General features: G+C 43.8%; 1 protein-coding gene across 1 annotated transcript in view; it reads left to right on the forward strand.

Annotated features, from left to right (window-relative positions):
• Nucleotides 1–300: 300 nt before the first annotated feature.
• ARL8A (ARF like GTPase 8A) overlaps nt 301–20437 on the forward strand; it is a 155370-nt gene continuing 135233 nt past the window's right edge. Inside the window, exon 1 of the mRNA XM_069238941.1 lies at nt 301–782. Within this exon, the coding sequence (XP_069095042.1) occupies nt 660–782 (123 nt within the window). The 5' untranslated portion in view covers nt 301–659. The remainder of the gene's footprint in view (nt 783–20437) is intronic.

Raw genomic sequence — 20437 nt, forward strand, 5'->3', positions numbered from 1 at the left:
TTGGAAGTATTTTGGCTAAATACGTTCTATTTTACCCTTTAAACATTACAATTCCCTATCAGAAAAAGTTAAATAATGTTGTGGAGAAAATACCGTTTACTAAGAAGCGGAGAAATGAGTTTTTACGAACACCTAAAGCGCTTCAACGCCTCGCCAGGGGTAGTTAGGGTTGTATAAATGCTATTAAAATACAGTACAATATTGGCACATCTAAGGCAGAATAAAATGTATCACATGCATTGGAAGGGCTTTATGAACATCTTAAAGACATCCTCCATGGCAGGGGGCGCCTCACGAGGAGACCTGAGCATCAGCCCTGTCTGTGTGTGCAAAATTGTATGGGAGTGACTGAGTGTGTCTCCTGCATTGTCCCCTATCAGCAGCCTGTGGGAAGCTGGGGAAAGCGAAACCCCACCCATCACTGGACGTGTACTATCGAGCCAAGCAGAGAGGCTGGTTCCTAGGCAGCTCTGAGGCAGGCAGCGACAGCAGCAAGGGAGGAAGAGGAGGGAGGCAGCCGGCGCTGGTGCAACAGCAGCGGGAGGAGGATACGGCGGCTTGACATCCTAGGAATACCTCTCTCTCCCAGGGGGTCTGCAGTGGGACTCAGTGGACCCTCGAGAACAGGAGGACGGAAGCTCGGTCTGTCCGGCCTCAGGATGATCGCTTTGTTTAACAAGCTGCTGGACTGGTTCAAGGCCCTCTTCTGGAAGGAGGAGATGGAGCTCACACTAGTGGGCCTGCAGTACTCGGGCAAGACCACCTTCGTCAACGTGATTGCGGTAAGGGATGCGCCAGCGCCTCTTTTCCATTGTCTGACCTACTGCACGAGGATGCTGGATCTCTAGTTCCCATCTTTTTTACTGAATGGATGTGGCGTGCGCATGGAAACACCGGCGGTGGTTGTGCTGGAGAGGAGCAGCCATGGAGGGGAAGGATGGGGGTGGAGTGTTGATGAGGTGGAGGGAGGATCAGATAATTCATAGGCTGTGCAAAATGGTAATAATAGGTTAAATGACAAAAAATGTCAACGGCGTTTGCATATTTTTAGTGCCGGGGCTACAGGAGAAGATGCAGCGACCTAAGTAACATGTCCGGGGATCATATGTTGCTGGGGGAGGGGCTACAGAGCAGCAGGGCGAGGTAGGGCATCATTGTGCGTGAGGGGCGGAAGGGTGCAAATAGAAAGCGGGTGGGATGGCCTCGGCTGACAATGACGTGGGGTTGGGGGTTGGGGTGTGAGTTGGGTTGACTAACCGTCGCTCTCCCGGTGCTCGTGCCCCAGTCAGCGTCATCGTTGTACGATTCAGGGCAGAGGACATGTGTGCACGGCATTATATATTTTTTCAACGGCACAGGTGATGGAGAGTCGACCTCACAGAACATTATCTTTCAGAGACACCCCCTTTCAGCAGTGACACTCCGAGTACTGATTGCGGAAGCGGATGCTCATCTGTGCTCGGGTGCGCACGTGACACGCGCAGCTGTCAGAGGCTGCAAGAAATACATGTTTCTCATAATTCTGAGGAGTGGGACTCAGATGTCTGTGAATGAATGTCTGTCTGGGTACGTGAAGAGGGTCAGTGGCAGGGACGTCATCCAGGTCAAAAAAATAATTAGGCACTGAGCTGGAAGTCCATACAAGCATAGCTCCTCCCCGGAAGTCGTTCAGCCCCTCGATTCAAGGGTAGTTAAGCCTCTCTCGCTAACTCAATTAATAATACCTCTCTATTTTATCATAACTGAGGGTAATAGCTGACAATCTCAATGACTCCCTTCTCACCCTTAACCTGGACCAAATTCTTACTAGTTATTCCTCCAAAGCTAGGTAGGGGTGACTCCTAATGATCATTTGCCGGCGGTATATATTCTGCGTATCATTCTTTTTCTGGGGTATATACCGCTGGCGACTCTCTCTGTAATATATGCCTAGCTCTGCCTTCTCTTGCAGAAAATAGCCACGCTGTCTACTTTCTAGAACTGATGCTGTCTCTCTGTCCTCACCATACAGTACGTCTGTTTCCTGTATTGCCTCTTACAGCTGCCCTCTTCTCTCCCTTAGCTTCCGGTGGCCTCCTGTACCCTTGCCTTGGTTCTGTCCATGTTAGTTTCTTATCTTCTCCCTGTAAATATGCGTGATCTCCCCCGTGTTGATATTTGCCATCACTGCCCACACCTTTTCTCTCTGGAGAGTGGTACACACTCGAAGTGACTTTGACAGCTTTTTCTTTAATATCTGCCTAGCGCTGCCCCTCTATCGGAAGCATGCTGACCTTTCTGTCCACTCTCTAGGATATATGCTGGCTCTCTGTTCTCTCTCTAGAATATGTTTGTTTCTTGACTTGTCTGGTAATGCTTCGTTCCGTAAGTACCCTTCCTTTGGTTGGGTATATTATATATCAAACTTTGTCTTTATCATTATGTCTGCGGTTGTATATGTGTGATCTCTCACTTGTTGGCGTTTGCCAAACTGCTCTCTCTCTCTCTGTAATACTCCTGCACACTCGCTCCGTAGTACGTGTATCCACCCCCTCTCCCTTCTCCCCTCCCTACCTCCTCTCTTTCGCTCTCTTTCGGCCTCTATGTCTTGGTTGGGGTATTTGCTTGATAAATCGCCACCCCATGAATATTTGGGGTCTACACCTACCTCAGTTCTCTTTGCGTATTGAAAACACACACCTTTGCTGTCACTCTCCTGCTTTGATGTACGTTTCTTCCTTCCTCACTCTTTTATGAGTACAAATCAAATTTTCGTCGTATGTCCCCCCGTCTGGTACTTGCCCACTTCTGTCTGTGGGATAATCTCACCCCTGTCCTCATTTCTGAGGCATATCCCCCCCTCTTTTTCTAATTTTTAGCGTCCCTGTCCTCCCTCTATTGAAAATCAGTCTTTTTCCTTTCAATGAGCATACGCCTGCCTCCCTCTGCTATCTGGACACAAGGCCACTCTACCTTCCCTTTGGCTATATGTGGTGTTCTTTCCGTAGGCTGGGAGGTTTTGCGAACACAGAATGCAGCAGGATGGGTTAATAGAGCACAGCTCATATAGGCGCTTGGTTTCCCTGTGATTATGTGCCTGGCTCTCTCATTTTGAGGTGGGAGAGCCAACTAATTAACAGGGAGAGCCAGAGCCAGGTTAAGGGCCTGGCTCGGTTCTCTAGGCGCATGCACGAGCCGAGCCATACTATTATTCAACCACAAACATCATTCCAAAATACGATAAGGTTTCTTCAAAATTCAAAAAAGTATATATTTCCTTCAACACGCAGAAGTTATTCACGTTAGTATATCCGCTACTATCACTAGATTGAGAGGCATTTATTAAACGTGATACTTTTTAAACATTCCTGCTGCCTTGCCCCTGCCTTGAAAACGACACCATTGATGAACTAAGGGGCTAGTCAGTTGTTATGTGTACGTTTTAATATGTGGCCTACATTATTAGTTCAAGCAACGTTATAATCAGGGCCACTGGAATTATGCCTCAGGTGAGGACCAAATTATGCAACCCGATTGACTGAATTATGTGGCAAGAAAAGCAAACTAATGAGACACATTTTGTGATAGCATTACTTCATTACTTTGTCATTTTTCCACGTGGTAACTGACTAGGAAAAGATTTAACCGTTTTACCCCAATTTAACACCCAGGTACAGAAATAGGCAGTTACATAAGGACCAGTCAACTTCTGTGAAAGGTATTGGGACACACTCCTCACTCCTGTAGAAACTTTTGATCCGTTTGAGCTCGAAACACATTTTTTTTGGTTAAAATCTACAGTTATGTAGCAGGCAATGGATTATGTGTAAGGCTCCCTGTTTTCCGTTTATACAGTTTTTACATATTTAGACAGAAAACAATGTCTTTCCTGTCTGTGTTTATTTTTTAAAGGGGAAACATACAGAAAATAGTGCTTCTTGTGGGTGACTCTTCATGCTGTCTTTCATGATTTCCTGGACAACAACTGAGCACATAAACAGCATGGGAAGTTAAAAAGCAGGTTGAGATTTTCTTATATACAGGCATAAGCTCACATATATCTGTACTATAATGCTAATATTTACCTGTGGGTGTAGTGTTTTGCTATATTTGGCTGCTTAATTTGCTAAAATGCGACAGGCATCAATGTATGAGTACACGTTTATCAGTTATATAATATATGGAGAAATACTACTAAGATGGCCAAATATATATATAAATATAGATAAATACAGGCAGAAATGTAAAAAAAAAAAAATACCATAAAACTGGGATCCCTAACTATGTGACAAATTTAGGAAATCCAGGATTGTCCAAAAAAGGCTGTGGCTGCCTAATCACATCATTTCAGTGGCCCTGCGCACATCCTAAATTTGGATATCTGAAGGTGTTTTCCTAGATGATAATTAAAAAAAGGTGGTTCTGTAAAATAAAATATTTGTCAAGGATCACATAACTTTATGAAGCAGGGCAGATGTGATTGATCCCGGGTTTTCTTGTTCCATTTTGCGCAGTTCACCCACTAAGAGAGTATCTCTTTCTCTTGCGCGTTTTATAGCAAAGATTACTGTTTTGCCTACAATTCATGGTGCAGGAGAGCAGGACTGGCTTTAGCCCTGGTTGCGCCCAGTGCAACCGTCTTTTATGGCGCATCCCCACCCCATGACCACCTCCTTGGGATTCCCTCACTACCACCCGGCAAATGTGCCTCTCATCCTCTCCATAGCCCCGCTTTCACATAAATTCATTTGTTTTAAAGCGCTTGTAAAGGCTGGCTTTACTAATCCACTCAGCCATCCACATAAAATATAGTTCTTTTCTTTGCAGCAGGTATATTAACCGTCTACACTATTTTATGGCGAGTCAAAGCTGCTGCTAGCCAAAACTACCATGTCTCTCCCTAGCAGGAACATTAATCACAGGAGGTATCTTGACATTGTAATTGCTTCCTGAAGGGTGGACGCACAATTAACTTTTCAGCAGGTGCTTTGAAATCTTACTTTCTAAGTTATTACTAAACAGAGCGCCCCCTGAGGTCAGTGACCTACAATCCAGGTCAGCACCCGGTGCGGCCGCACCGCTCGCACCGCCCTAAAGCCGGCCCTACATGAGAGCAGAGTGTAGGTGGCAGACAGAAGCCACATGACAGGTCGGCTCGCTTTGGGCTGTGGTTTCCAAGAGGAGGTGAGCTAGAGCCTGCCATAAGGTTCGGGCCTGGCCAGAGTTTTTACTGGCTCGCCCACCTCTACTCTGCATGCGTGAGTGTAATTGTGTGAAGGTGTATCTGTTCAAGACCCTTTGTCGGTTTTCATGTGTGTGTATGTGTGTGCATCCTTGGATACGTGTGCATGCACGCCTCTTTGTTAATCAACCTAGCTATTCATCTTTTCAATCACGTTATCTTCGAGATGAATCAGTGTGCACAACACGTGTTTTAAGTGAAACAAAGAAAACGAGAATCAATAATAGCCAGAGAAGGACAGGCCTAGGGGTGGGGCAGATTCAGTTACATTCTATTATCCATCTCTGGCCCAGTCCTACCGGCCTTTCAGTGGCTGCGGCCTCGTCCAGCTGTCCTACCTTTGGTGTTCGCACTGCAATTCAGTTTGGGAAAAAAACACAATTATGTGATCAGGTGTTTCTTAAAGTAAAAACTTTATTTATTATTGTTTCTGTGGACATGTAGGTGATCTGGTGGTGGTTTGTGCAGCACAGAATAAAATACCACGTTGTTTAGAGAGTATTTGAAGGCACGTGGTGCAGATGTACTGTTTGTGACAGATTTCAGTCTGTTTGAGGTTATGCCAGCAAATTAAGTGAGCAACATGAAACACGTTTAATTACAGTCCTTTGATTCCGTTTTTATAATTTTGTAAAGCTATGCTCTATAGTTATTTGGTTGTCTGTTCTAGCCCTCAGCACTGGAGAGACCGTGACAAATGTGTAAGTGGATGGTCCATTGTACTGTAAGATCTATTGCAGGCGGGTTGCTAGGGAAGTGAGAGGAAGTTAAGCTCTCTCTGTCCCTTTTTCCTATAGAGAGGTTTTATGTGAGGCACATTTGATGGCATTTCTTTTGCTGAAATGCAAATCCAACGATCAGCTGACTGCTCAGCAATGCATTATGCCCAGTAATAGGCTCCTTCTCCAGGGATGCAAGAAAGCATCCGATCAGCCGGCTGTGTCCAGTTTTCAGGTCAAGGCTTCTGAAACATTGTCAGGCTGTGTCTGAAGCCCTAAGCACCCCGCCCGGAGCCCACGATCGGCCAACGCTGGACAAGGTGTGAATCTCTCTGAGCCTCTGACGGTCCGTTGACTGACCATCAGTGTTGGATTGGAATCACAATTATGCCCTGGCACTCCAAAACGTGGAAACTCTCACGTTCCCAAATTGTTATTTGTTTGTAGATTTATGTAGTGTGAACTCAGCCCAAAGGCATTGGAGCTATTACCATGAGCATCAGCTACACTGCACCAGATCAAATTAGATTTCATTTTAGGTAGAGAGATTAAGTAATTTGCCCAGCATCATTGGATGTTGAGCTGACGTCAGACATTGAACGCACTTCCTCAGTTCCAACGTCAGCAGCTTTGAGACCATAACGGTACATCTTATGTTTTTTTATTTCTCTGGGAATGGTGGCCTCACAGGGAGGCCTATGCAAACACCCCCCCAACCCTCCACCAAGATCTTAAAGACATTGGGACTGAGGTGACAACACCAGGCCACTAGCGAGGCTACTTCTTTTATTCACCCCCTCCCCTGCACATATAACCTCAGGGTATAGCCTAGCAGCACTGGGTGAAGAAAAGCGCAGAGTGGCTGCTTCTCCAATAAGCCTTAGTTCAGAAAGGTCCCCCTGCAAGGCTCCTGCATTCTCCCACCCCCTACACACACACAATGACCTAAATGTGATTGCCCAGCGGGGGATGACACTACTTCTAGGCTGGGCTGCGCTGGCCACACAAGACAGGGGGGGTGAGGTGAGAATGCCCTAAGGGCCAGTACAACACCTGGCCAACAGCCTTAGTTTGACAGTGTGGCAGGGGAGTGCCCATTATTCTGGCACCACATTATAGCAGCCTGGCAGTGACTGAGTGTAGACAGTAAGTCTCTGTGGGCCGGTTTACAGAGGCCCTTAAAAACCAGCCCACAGGTGACATTGAGACACTGTCCCATGGCCCAGTGCCCAACTGCCTGCCTTCCCAATCTGACCCTGCTGACCATCACTCTCCCCCTGACCAGCTCTCTTGGAATGCATGATCACCCCTGTCCAAAAAACAAAACAACCCTCTTCAGTTCTGATTTGGCACTTTCTGAGATTCTGATCACCCCTCTCCGAACCCATCTCAGTCCTCCTTCAAACTCCTGACTCACTATCTAAAACCAATGACCCATTTATTTTTCTGTGGATGTATCTCGCTGACCCCTTAAACATCTGTATCATCCTGAATATCCATCACCAGTGCCTGGAACATCACCATTTGACACCCTGACAGTCACATACAAGGTCAGTCTGGCCATACTGTGAATTGGGCATTTTCCCAGGAGACTGGAAGTGTGTGGGTCGGTTCTGTTACTGAGGATTGGTTTTGCAGTGGTGCTGCAATATCGGCACCCAGTATCAAAAGCAGTAAGCCAGGAGATTCCACTCATTTTCGTTTGCGGCCTCCATGCAGGAGCTGGTCTGAAGAAATTGCCAGGGCAGCTTTGGGTTCCCAGTCCCACTATGGACCCTTAACTACATCCTGAAAAGCTCTCTATCACACCCTTATCATTCCTCTCTAAAGACCTGATGACCACCTCTTTGAATGCCCTTATAAGTACTCTAAGTATTCTATGAAACTCTGATCCCCTTCTTGAAACCCTGACATTCCCTCTCCGGATCGGCCATCTTTGAAATTCTGACCATCTCTCTCCGACGCCTTAACCCTCCCCCTCTGAATATGTCAAGAGTTGTAAGAAGCTTCAAACCTTAACCTTTTTAAATTAAGGGCGACCACATCCTGAAGCTGCACTGTCTTTCCCAGCAGTAAGACTAATGGCACATGGATGCCCGAGGAGGGAAGTGACGAATAACATTAAAAGGAAAAGTCACAGACACAAACTATTACTTGAGTACAGCTCCTCGTGGCATGTATTCTTGCCATGAAGTATTCAGCCTGTATGGTTCGGTTTAAAGTTGCATCACAAAGGAAACATACACAGACTTTCAAATACTGGGCTGAAGTGGCAGGATGGAATTTTCCAGTTGCCAGGACTGAAGTTTGAGGAACAGTAGGTTTGAAATGCAAGAACTTGAAATGCAACAGTGGCATCCTTATGATCATAGTTACCATGAAAGTACAGCATTTTGTCTTTATAGCTTTAAACTGGAATCGTTATATTGTATTTTATGTATCGATGCATTTCTGAAGGCAGAACATAGGTGTGGTTCATGCCTGTGCTTACTGAAGTATATGTTAGCCCTTGTAGGGCCGCATTCTTATTTTACAATGTGAACATTTTCCATGGATTACTGATATTTTTCATAGTGAACATCTGCTTGACTCAAATCTTTTGTTAACATTTAGTGTATATTATTTGAATAGTGAATTTATAGAAGATTTTATTTTGCAACCAGATGAGTGGGTGTCATATGTCCTTGTCTAATATGCTTTTTTCCCTTTGATGTGGTGCTATTTGGTTGCATGTGGTTGTGGGTTACGCAAGGTAACCGTGAGTTGCTACCATTATAAGTAGCATGGTTCTACAACCTGGCTTGACAAAATGCTTGATACAAAATGGTATTCAGAGGTTCTTATCCAAGGGGTCAGCTCATTCCAACCGACCCTGATGTGATACAGTTTTAACTGTCAACCAAACTCAGCTTAATTTGATTGTATTTAAAATAGTATCGTTTTCTTTTTATGTTTTTGAACTTATACGTAATGGTTTTAATCAACTGTGCATGATAAATAAACTTTGAAGTTTGAAGTTTGACTTCAGAGGAGCAAATATTTCTTACATTATGTTATTGACTGTGTGGTTTATCATTCCACCTCATATGACCTGCTTCCATTGCAATGAATAAGTGATTATTTTACAATCATTCATCACATTTTTTGTCACATTCTGTCCTACATCTCTTACATGCTTTCTAAAGAGCGCCTGTATAAATTGTTGACAAAAATATCGCCTGACCTAAATACATGCCACAAATATCATTTTCAAAAACAACATCTTGTTGGGGGTCAAACCTTGTTGTTTCTGTAACTGATATTTAGGAAAAATATTTTTGTCAGATGATATTTAGTCCACTATATTCTTGTACCATAGCAAAGAGAGAGTGATTCATTTTTAATATTTTCACCACAGTGGGCATTTTTTAAATGCATTTCTCGAGTACAAATAATGCAAGAAAGACATTATCATAGCCGTCTTTTTGGCTTTTTTTTGTGCAGATAGAAACGAGAAGGCCTGACCCCAAGATGGCCACATAAAGTTTCACCAGTTCAGATCATCTTGATCTGAAACACTCCTCATATTTCTTCTCCTTCTCTATCTCCATTCAACCCATCTGCGTCTTTCCTCCTTCATTACAAGTTCTCCACTGGATTTCTACCATTTCTCCTCTCCCCTTCTTCCTGCACTCACTTTTTAGGTTGAGCACACAAGCACTTTTCAACTTGTTATTATCTATCTTTGGGCTTTTAATGACACCCATCACGCACCCATCACTTTCACTCATTCCTGGGCTTGCCTTAAAAAAATTCCTTGATTTCATTGGTAAATGCATTACATTTGTCCCGCCTTGGGATAATTTTGTTTCCACCTTGTAGACTGACCCTGTTACAGGGATTATTGCACGACTGCCGATATATTTCAGCATGGGCAAACTATCTTTCCCCTTTATGCTCCATGGTGGCCATGGCGCTCACAGCAGGACAGGGCAAGCTCCATCGGCGGTATTGAATCACTGATCACATTGTTCTCACTGTTACCTAATAAGTGCCATTTCTTTTGGCTCTCCTGTTCGCGCTCCATAGTTTTTAATTGATAAATGCTGTATAAAAAAAACACAGAAATCCTCAAAGCAGCTCTCCCGACAGAGCGGGAGAGGCGATACTAAAATATGCACTGCACTCGGGGAAACTTGCCCTATAATGCTTTGCAAACATTCTTTTTGAAAACATTTTTGCCCATAACTCAGCCGGTGATTGTCCTAGGACAATGAGACCACCACCAAAACGTTCAGCATGACAAACTCTTCCTATTTATGTAATCCCTGGTTCCCCACTCTAGGTTATTAGGGACCCCACAATAATAGCCTATCCCATCATTCAGTCTCTTTTTAAGAACTCTCATGGCTGGGCCTTTTGTTTTATAGCCAAAAGAAGTTTGTGTTCCATGGGCCTTGTTTGTAATTATATTGTAGTAGGCTTGTTAGACCTGAAAATCTATAAGGCACTATGTTGTCTGGGGGCTAAATCTGTGGTTAAACTGCGTTACGTTTGTGCCATCTTCTTTTCATGTGCTTATGCTCTCTAGGGTCTAACAATATGGTTGCATGACTGTGTTTCTTAGAAATGTAACTTTTATTGTGGTGTTCTCTAGAGGCTGTTTTGAGCATTACAGTCAAGGTACTACAATATTCCCTGCACTCGGAAACTCGTCCCATAATGCTTTGCAGAGCATTACTTTCTCAAGACATTATTCAGCCAGTGGTGGTCCTGGGACGATAAGACCACTGCCAAAACGTTCAGCACGACACACACTTTCTGTTTAGGTCATCCTTGGTTCAGGTCATCCTTGGTTCCGAACACTAGATTAGTGGGGACCCCAAAATAATAACCCTCCCACCATTCAGTGTCTTTGTAAGCACTCTTATGGTAGGAACTTTTGTTTTACAGCTGAGAGTAGTTTGTGTTTTAAGGGTCTAGTTTGTAATAATATTCCGGTAGGCTTGCTAGCTCTGAAAATGTGTAATGCATTACACCCCTTAGCGGCTAAATCTATGGTTGCATTGCATTATTTTCTGCCATTCTGTTGTCATGTGGTTATGCCCCTTAGGGGCTAACTATATGGTTACTAGGTAATGTTTCTCACAAATGCTACTTTTATTGTGTAGTCTTCTAGTAGCTGTTCAGAGCATTACAGTCTAATGCTAAAAGTTTACTTCTGATAAAGGTTTTTAATGGGTTTATATGATAATTGCATATGTTTTATTAATCTCTCCCTGTTGCAATTATGGCCATTATTCCGGCCAACTTAACATCCTTATTACATTATGATTGCTTGAACACTTAGGGCCTCATTCTGACTTTGGCGGGCGGTGGAGGCCGCCTGCCAAAGTACCGCCGTCAGAATACCACTGCGCGGTCAAAAGACCGCCGCGGTAATTCTGAGTTTCCCGCTGGGCTGGCGGGCGACCGCCAGAAGGCCGCCCGCCAGCCCAGCGGGAAACCCCCTTCCACGAGGATGCCGGCTCCGAATGGAGCCGGCGGAGTGGAAAGGGTGCGACGGATGCAGTTGCACCCGTCGCGATTTTCAGTGTCTGCTATGCAGACACTGAAAATCTTGGTGGGGCCCTGTTAGGGGGCCCCTGCAGTGCCCATGCCATTGGCATGGGCACTGCAGGGGCCCCCAGGGGCCCCACGACACCCATTACCGCCAACCAGGTTCTGGCGGTCAAAACCGCCAGAACCAGGCTGGCGGTAAGGGGGTCGGAATCCCCATGGCGGCGCTGCCTGCAGCGCCGCCATGGAGGATTCCTCAGGCCAGGGGAAAACCGGCGGTAAACCGCCGGTTTCCCTTTTCTGACCGCGGCTTTACCGCCGCGGTCAGAATTGGCCTGGATGCACCGCCAGCCTGTTGGCGGTGCATCCGCGGTCCCCGGCCGCCAGGGTCGTAATGACCCCCTTAGTATGTTTTGGTGACCCTTCTATTTTATTTCTCTCATTACTCCTCCATAGCTGTCTTGTGTCATTTTTACAGGTAATTCTGTTAGCCAGCCAGTAACTCTGATGGTGGGGTGGTGAAAGTGGTATTCTATTGGAACTAGAATGGCAGATTTAAATTAGGATGCCGAATGGCAACATTTTCATTTTTGGCTGCAGATAGAGAAATAAGGTAAATGGAAGTGCTTTAAATATATGCAGGGCCACTGGAATTATGTGACAGGAAAGACCAAATCATGTGGTAGGGTTGACCAATTTATGGGGCAAGAAAAGTCCAATTATGAATTTACAATGCCAATAGCTCTAACTCAAGCGAGACCTATTGCATTGCAAATGCTGTTTCCTCCTCCTTTTACAAAGGCTGCTGGCTACTGCAGGTAGTCGGTAGCTGACACATGGCACAAGCATAATCCGATTGAAATGCTGATGCACTCCAAAAGTGGGGTCTCATCTTTTCATCCCACAGTCTTATTTTGGTACTCACTGCTTCACTAATTCACACATTACAATGCTCATTGCACACATATGTATAGTATGATGGGAATGACGCAGAATGAAGGAAGCATCCCTTTATGACAAAGAAAGTTGCATCCCCAGAGTGGTTGACGTCTATTATGAGAATCTCTTTAGTGATAGAAGTACTCTGTCCCCTGTTGTCCTCTGTCACGTGTGTCTCCTTGCTTATAGTCCTCTAGGAACTTTTCACCTATAAAAGCAATGGCGTTTGGCCTGGGTATTCTGATGATCCCTGTTGTCTTTTCACTCCAGGGTTTGTCTTGGCCCTGGACCCCTCCCAGACGTGGTTCTGGTACCAAAGTAGTGCTGGTGCCTGCTGTAACATTGTGTGAAAATGAGGAATAGAGACAGAAAATTGGAAGAATAAAAATCCGATCAAGATTTGCGATCATGATGATTTGTATTATTAAACTTTGATGTCAAGCCAACTGTCAGGGCCTGCACAGTTCAATGGCAGGTGAGCAGTCCTTTTAACAGTATTTCCACTGTCACTGGAAACATAGACAGAGGGTACTACTGAGAGCAAACTTAAAGTATCTCATTTCAGGCATTGAATTCCATGGGTAGTGAAGTGAACTCTCAAGGCTTACTCTTGGAGGATGGTGCGGGACGAACGTCTGGACTGCCAGGGCACATATCACTCACAATATTGTATTACTATTTTAGAGAAAGAATGACTTTTGGTTAAATTTAAGAACATATGCACAGTAAAGTCCACAAGCTTTAATGGCTTTTAACATCCTTCTGAAACAAAACCCCTGCTGTCACTGTATTTACTTTATACACACGTTGCACAGGAGCTTTTAGTGGATCTAGCTCTCTTACATTATGCCGAAGCAGTGAGGTTTTGATCACTCACAGTTCGATCCTTGAATCCTCTTCTGCAGTCACTGCCTCACATCTTCATGGGACATGGGAGCTCTCCTCGGCTAAGTCTGGCCAGAGAGTTGGAACAGCTTATGGCCTGTGGCTGCTTGGAAGGGAGAGCAGCAGTCCCAGGAAGCTGAAGTCAATGAGTAGCAGCGGCAGGAAGTGGCACTAGCACACACATTTGGTTCAGGACTTGCGATACCTCTCTACATAGAAAATGACATGTCTAGTGCATGAGGCAGTGAGTTTGCAAGAGGGTGGACATATTTCAGTAGGGTTGTTGAGTGATAGTGAGATAGTATATTCTGTTTGTTCTTTTGAGTGCCCATATGCCCTTGAGATTCTTGATGCTTTGGAAAACAGAGCATGTTTACAGTGGGTTATTACACATACCTGGCGAGTCACAGTTGGGAAAGCCAGGTCTGTAATAGTTTACAAAAATGTGATATAGAAGGCACCTTCTGAAGAGCCACTAAAAGGGTATTCATTGAGTAGTTGCTTGCACTGAGAAAGGCCTTGAACCAGGCCTAGTCTCTTTCGCTGCCAGTTTGTCCTGGACACCACAGCACAGAGAGGGCCTGGTAAGAAAAACCTACATATAGATGGAAAGACCTAGTGATATGATTGATGTGTAGAGTATAAAAGTGTATCCTTTTTCTACTAGCAACCAGTAAACAGAGGCCACAGATGGGTCAATGTTATCTGTATGTCACATGTTTAGAAGGATTCTAGGAGCAGCATTGTCAACATGGTCAATTGTTTTATTAGACTCTTTAGAAGTTATAGATAGATTGTGTTGCTAAAGTCAGTTATGAAAAGGCATCTACATTGACTGCTGAAGATTTGTGAGGAAATAAAAAAACTTCACTAGGCGTTTTAAAATATGAATTTGGAAAAAACAGGGATCTGAGACTATTTATTTGTGGTTACATGGAAAAAAGATGAATCCTCTTTTATGCCAAGATTCCTGACTGAGTTGGCTGGTGGAAGGATAACATAGCTCATTGGGACCGTAGTCAGATAGATTTACAGACAAGGGCTGCCACTTAAGTGCAATCTCTAATTTATCCGTGTTGAAATGTACTTATAACACTTCCAACAAGCACCAGCTGTTTACAGTCTTTAAATCTGTTTCTGACAGTGGCTTGTTTTCCCTTTCATCTAAGAAGATGTTATTGTCATCAACATACTTGTACAAGAATAATCCAAAGGATTCTATTAACGGTGCCAAAAGAAACATGTCAACTTTAAAAGAGCTGGCAACAGTGTCAAACGCAAGGACTTCCCTCGGTTCACAGCTCTTGTAGGAGCCTAAATGATGAGAGAGAAACGTGTTAGAAGCCATTAGTAGAAAATAAGCAAAATCAAGTTAGAACATTATCTCTTATTGCTGTATTATACTAAAGTTGCCCATCAGTTTCAGAAAGAACTGATGGCCTACTGTATGAAGGGCTGCGGTAAGATCATGCAACATCAACACTACAATACTGCCACCATCAGCTGTCTCTTTCAGCAGTACATAACACAAAATGACTAGGCCCCCTTCAGAATGTGATGATGGGTCCCTGTAGCTCCCGTATCTCACATCTATTTATTTACCTTGAGCTGAATTGGGTCCCACTGAAGGTTTGGGGACCCCTCTGTGCCACAGGGGCTGTAGGTTGGCCTGCATTACACCCCAGTCTTTCAAATTTCCAAGTATGGCCACTATTATTGACAGAGTTCCCATGTCTGGTTGAAACAAACCACACAATAGTTGAATTAGCAGAGCCTGAATGGTCCTTCAGCTGGCAGAATGGTGGGGCAGAGCTGAGCACAGCCCCACTTGCACCTGAATAGGCTGTGTCCTGTCTCCTCACAAGAGGCTTAATGACCCTGTATTGTCAGTGTAGCCAGCTGAGAGCCAGGGCAGAGGAGGCAGGAAACTCCCAGAACTTCAAAGAACCTTTCTGGAAACGTCTCCCACCTTCTAGGAGCAGGGAACCAGAGTATGAAAGTAGGGCTCTCAGACCCATGCTTCAGCTCACTACTGGACCTGCGGAAGGACTGCCTGCTGCCTTGACCTCGCTGTGCAATCTGCCATCACGGGACTACCAAACTCACAGGGAGGGCACCACTGCCGAGCGTATGGCAATGTTCCTGCTGGGTTGATGGGTGGGAACATTGTAATATGTCTTACCGCTATGCTGACAGGTGGGAACAGTGCTAGGATATTAACCTCAGCTCCTTTAAGGGAGCTGGGGCTAATATCATAGCACTCCAGCACCTTTGAAAGGAAATTGCAAAGCAGAAAGTGCGCAGTGGGTACGGGCAGTGCAGAGGCCCCCTGTGGCCACAGGCACTGGATATCCATCAGCACATGAAAAGGCTGGCTTAAAGTGGGGTTGTAATCAGTGCAGTGGTGCTGAGTTCAGCACCACCATGGCTGGTTACAAGCTGGACTGCAGTTACCCAGTCAGGATCTATGATCCTGGTGGGGGCGGCAGTCTTTAGGCGGGTCCCCCCACCAAAGTTGTGATTGGGCGGTCGAATCAGATGGAGTGCAGTGGTCCAACCATCAACGCAAGTGTGGTGGTACTTGGACCGCCACCCTCCTAATGAGTCCCTAAGTCCACCTTCTGAAGACACACAGGAAATGCTGAAGACCAGTAACCACTATTCTGTGAAAGAGATGCAGCAAAATCAAAACCAGATCACCAAAACAATAATAAGCTGTGACCTAATCCATATGTGAAAAATGCTGGACATGGACATAGCCTCTATTAAACAGATCATATACTGAAGTCACTAATACAACTATTACACTAAAGTCACCTCAAAAAACACAACTGTGGTCAACCTCAAAACCTAACATCCACCCTTTTCCTCCTCAGAACAGTTTTTCAGATGTATTCATTACAACTGACATCCTAGTCATCAAACCCCAGTGATTCAAACATTGTGTAAACCACAACATCTTGCAATGTTGCAGGTTTGTCAAGAAAGGCTACTGATATTAGCATTTAAAATTTCATTGGTTCTTACCAAACATTTTGCTTCCGGGATGCATGGAGTGTGGACCCTTAACATATTTTAGGATTTCAGTTGTTTCACACACTAGCACTAGGAGAGAAAAAGAGAAAGCCATCTGTGGGATCCAGCATTGTGTATTTCTGTAAAAGTTGATGACGTAGTGCATGCAGTTTGTACAGATTCAGGGGGTTATTCTAACTTTGGAGGAGGTGTTAATCCGTCCCAAAAGTGACGGGAAAGTGACGGATTTACCACCAGCCGTATTACGAGTCCATTATATCCTATGGAACTCGTAATACGGCTGGTGTTATATCCGTCATTTTACCGTCACTTTTGGGACGGATTAACACTCCTCCAAAGTTACAATAACCCCCTCAGTGTTTATCCAGAAAATCAGCATAAGTGTAGGAAACTTAATTCATCATTTTCAATTTTTATTAAGAATGCTTATGTAAACCTTCTGCTACAAGAAACAAAGTTATTTTTGATAATATTATGGCACTCATTACGACCCTGGCGGACGGCGCTATTTGGGAGAAAGGTACTGCCAACAGGCTGGTGGTAACTTTCCCCAAAATATGACATTGGTGGTTTGGCTCAAGCCAAACCACCAATGTACCACTCCATCCACCAGCGGAACACCGCCAGGCCATATCTTGTGTCATAATACAGTCGGGGGTGTTTACTGGTGTGACGCAGCTGCTGGCAGCAGTGCCACCTTACCGCCATGACTTTAGCCGGAATTCCGCCAGACTTCTTGCGGAATTCCGGCTACGGTCATATTATGGTGGACGGTAGGTAGCCATGGCAACGGTCTTTTGGAGGCCGTCGCCATGGCGGTAGGCGGGATTTACCGCCAATGTTATAATGAGGGCCTATATCTTTACTGGAAGGGCTCAAATGTAAATATAATAATGCATAGTTAACAATAACAGGTGACTTCAACTTAAATCTTTTATACTCTGAGCAGTATGATGAGAGTTTTTAGAAACTTGATTCAAGATGAGGCACTCCAAGATGGGGTAGCCCGGAACTTGGATCACTTCCCCCCAAACAAAATAATTTGGGGTATCATGTTCAATAGTCAATAGTTTAAATGGTTGCCTTTTAGCACACCGGGCAGCAAGGATGACAGGAATTACCAACAATACAGCAGCAACTCTGGGTCATACCTTTGTAACTCTCTCCTTTTTCATTCCGCTGAGAACTTTGAAATCGTAGAGAGACATGAAAGGGACCGATTTCTGCAAGCTATAGTATAACAACCACATTTAAAATTCTGGGTAATTCCAATGGAAGTTACTGAAAAAGAAAACTGAAAAACAATTTAAAAATGCCGCAGAAATTGTTAGGTACATATAATTGCATGAAATTCAAACTGGATTGAAACAATCGTTTCTTTATGCTCATGAAATTGTTTATTGAACTATTCAAACAAATGTATATTTACACCTTAGATACCGGAGTATTTCTTTCCAAGATGACAGCATCATCTACATACGAGTGAACGGGCATGAGCACACCTTATCATTTCTGAGGGAAGGTTCTAACATTAGAGAGAGAGGACATAATGTTGCGACACATGCATTAAGTAAAATGGTAACAAGAACTAGGTATTGTTTGAGGTCCACATGCATGCATTTTTTGTAGATAAAAACTTATTGTCCCCTAACTTTACTTGCATCCAAGTATCAGTGTAAGTATCCTGTATCACTTTCAACAATTTTGTGTAGCTGCTCAAGGCATTCAACTTACACTGAACCTGTTACTGTTGATACAATCAAATTCCATTTTAAAATCAATGAAACAAGTTTCATAAATCATTTTTTTGCATAATGATTTATCAAGTATGGGAGTGCCATAATGTTGTTGGTAGTACCACTATTTTTCTTGAATTTAGTCTGATACCAGGGTAGGGCAGCAGAGGTGCATAAAACGTGACTTCCATGTCTGGAAGGACTATCATTCTGTAATTCATTGTAACTGCCATTGAACCCTTTGTATATAGAAGACAAATGCCAGATCCCCATCATAACAATGGAATGGTGCCCATGTGAAAGCACCCATAAAATATTGAGGTTATTAAAGATGCCTAATAGTTCCTGTCCATCTTAATGATCTTAGTAAGGATGCTGTTTGTTCCAGGACCTCTGTCAGATTTTCTTTGCTTATGCTTTCTTTTACACATTTCTCCATGGCACAGTCACCAGCACCAGATTTCTCCTCAATATTGGTAGCAGGTTTCCCCTGGCACTTTTTCATGAATGCTGCAGAAATGGGACCTGGGGTGAAGTCATTATCAGACTCTGAGAGACTTTGATTGCATAGTAAAGATACATAATGTTTCCAGTCATATGAGAATATGGAAGTTCCCTTTGAGCCTTTTCAGGTTCCAGTCATCTGATAGATGACCCAATTTTTTGATATTGAAAAGACTCAAATGAAATTTAAAAATGTTCCAAAAACTGTTAGATTGGCAGCTGCTCAACTCAACTGTGCTCTGTAAGTCTCAGATTCAATTGCCAGTATTAGAACTTCATGCAGACACATGGTTATCCTCTATCAGATCATTATTTAATCACACTTATGAAGATATCATTAACTCAACCCAGTAACATTTTAGTAAGACTTGGAGCAATACCTGGTAATCAAAACATCCAAAAATGTAAAAAGAATGCTCAACAGCCTGTCACTGCAGGTTATGCCAATGTAACAGAGCTATTTCAAATAAAATTGAAGAACTCAGTAGTAAGCACATGGACCATGAAAACATTTATGGGAAGCTAATGGTAAGAAAGGGGGAGTTGTTGGGCAATGTTATGTGTGATATGCAAGTGCAACGACCATGAAAAAGTCTGGCAATATATAAAATCAACTAGAGTCTGATAGTAAATGTGACTTGTGAGTGGGAAAATTATGCATCTTGGTATACAGGCGAAGTTTCCCAGAGTCGATAATGACCTCATCCCAGTTCCCATATCTGCTGTTGTCACGTTTCAGTGCCAATTGAAACCTGTTGCAGACACTGTGGATAAATCTTGTGCTGGTGACCTTAGCCATGGTGAAGTTCAGCTGCTTATGTAATGGGGATTGGGAGGGGAATTCCAAGAGAGTTGTGTACTCCTGGTGCCATCATATGAGACATGTGGCCACTGGACAAATGGCACTTTATACAGTGTGTTTGTGAAATGTGCTTTACAGGGGCCAGTGTTTGGTGTCAGGGCCTGCTTCAGTGTTCCAAACATTCCCTGCGAAAACTAGGGAATACTCTTGGCCCCTGAATATGTGTTATGTGTGGAACCATTGAACTGGGATAACAGTAACTTGGATCCCTTCTAACTGGAGATCAGGGGCGCACATAAGTACAGCCTAAAAAAGGACGTGTTCATTATCAAAATCTATAAAAGGTCCCCCCTGGTTATGGGCAACCATTTACTTTGTATAAAGAACTTAAGGCCTGTTTTTGCGATGGAGAACTCATCCGCCAAATTCCAAACCAGGCCCTTAATTCCAAAATAGGTTGGGCTTTTCCAGCATGAGGTGCATATGGAGACCAGCCTTTGGAGACTACCAAGGACGAGTAGAGTACAGGCCGGGCAGCTGAAATATGACACAGTAGAGGACACGTTATGTAGCAGAGCTGACTAAATTATGTTTTAAGGAAATAATATGATGCAATTAAAAATGAACTATACAACCCTTTTAACTTAGCGTTGCAGAAGGAATCGTAGAAGAAGACAATATCATAGGTTTCTTGAGTAAACTGTGCTTATTCAACAAATTCTCCTCAGAATGTTGTTACCCAAATATAAACAATTTAATCTTATATGGAAGCAAATGAGCACTTCTTTATGTATACTCTCGCTTCTTCCCCTCGAGTAAAGTAGAATCGGTCAAACCAAGACAGTGTTGATTAAACGAAAAACAAGCTTGCATGCGCACATTTCTTGTAATAAAAAGTGTGCCTTATTTGTTTGGTGCTTCTCAAGCTGTAAAACGTGCCTTCATTCTCATCTCTGAAACATAAATATGACTTTAAAAAAGTGATGCATCATGTTTGGGACTCTTCTAACTCAGAGCACTGTCTAGTATAACTGCTACTTTGCGAATTAGATCGATA

The sequence above is a fragment of the Pleurodeles waltl genome, chromosome 6, assembly GCF_031143425.1.
Source record: "Pleurodeles waltl isolate 20211129_DDA chromosome 6, aPleWal1.hap1.20221129, whole genome shotgun sequence".
Classification (NCBI taxonomy): Eukaryota; Metazoa; Chordata; class Amphibia; order Caudata; family Salamandridae; genus Pleurodeles; species Pleurodeles waltl.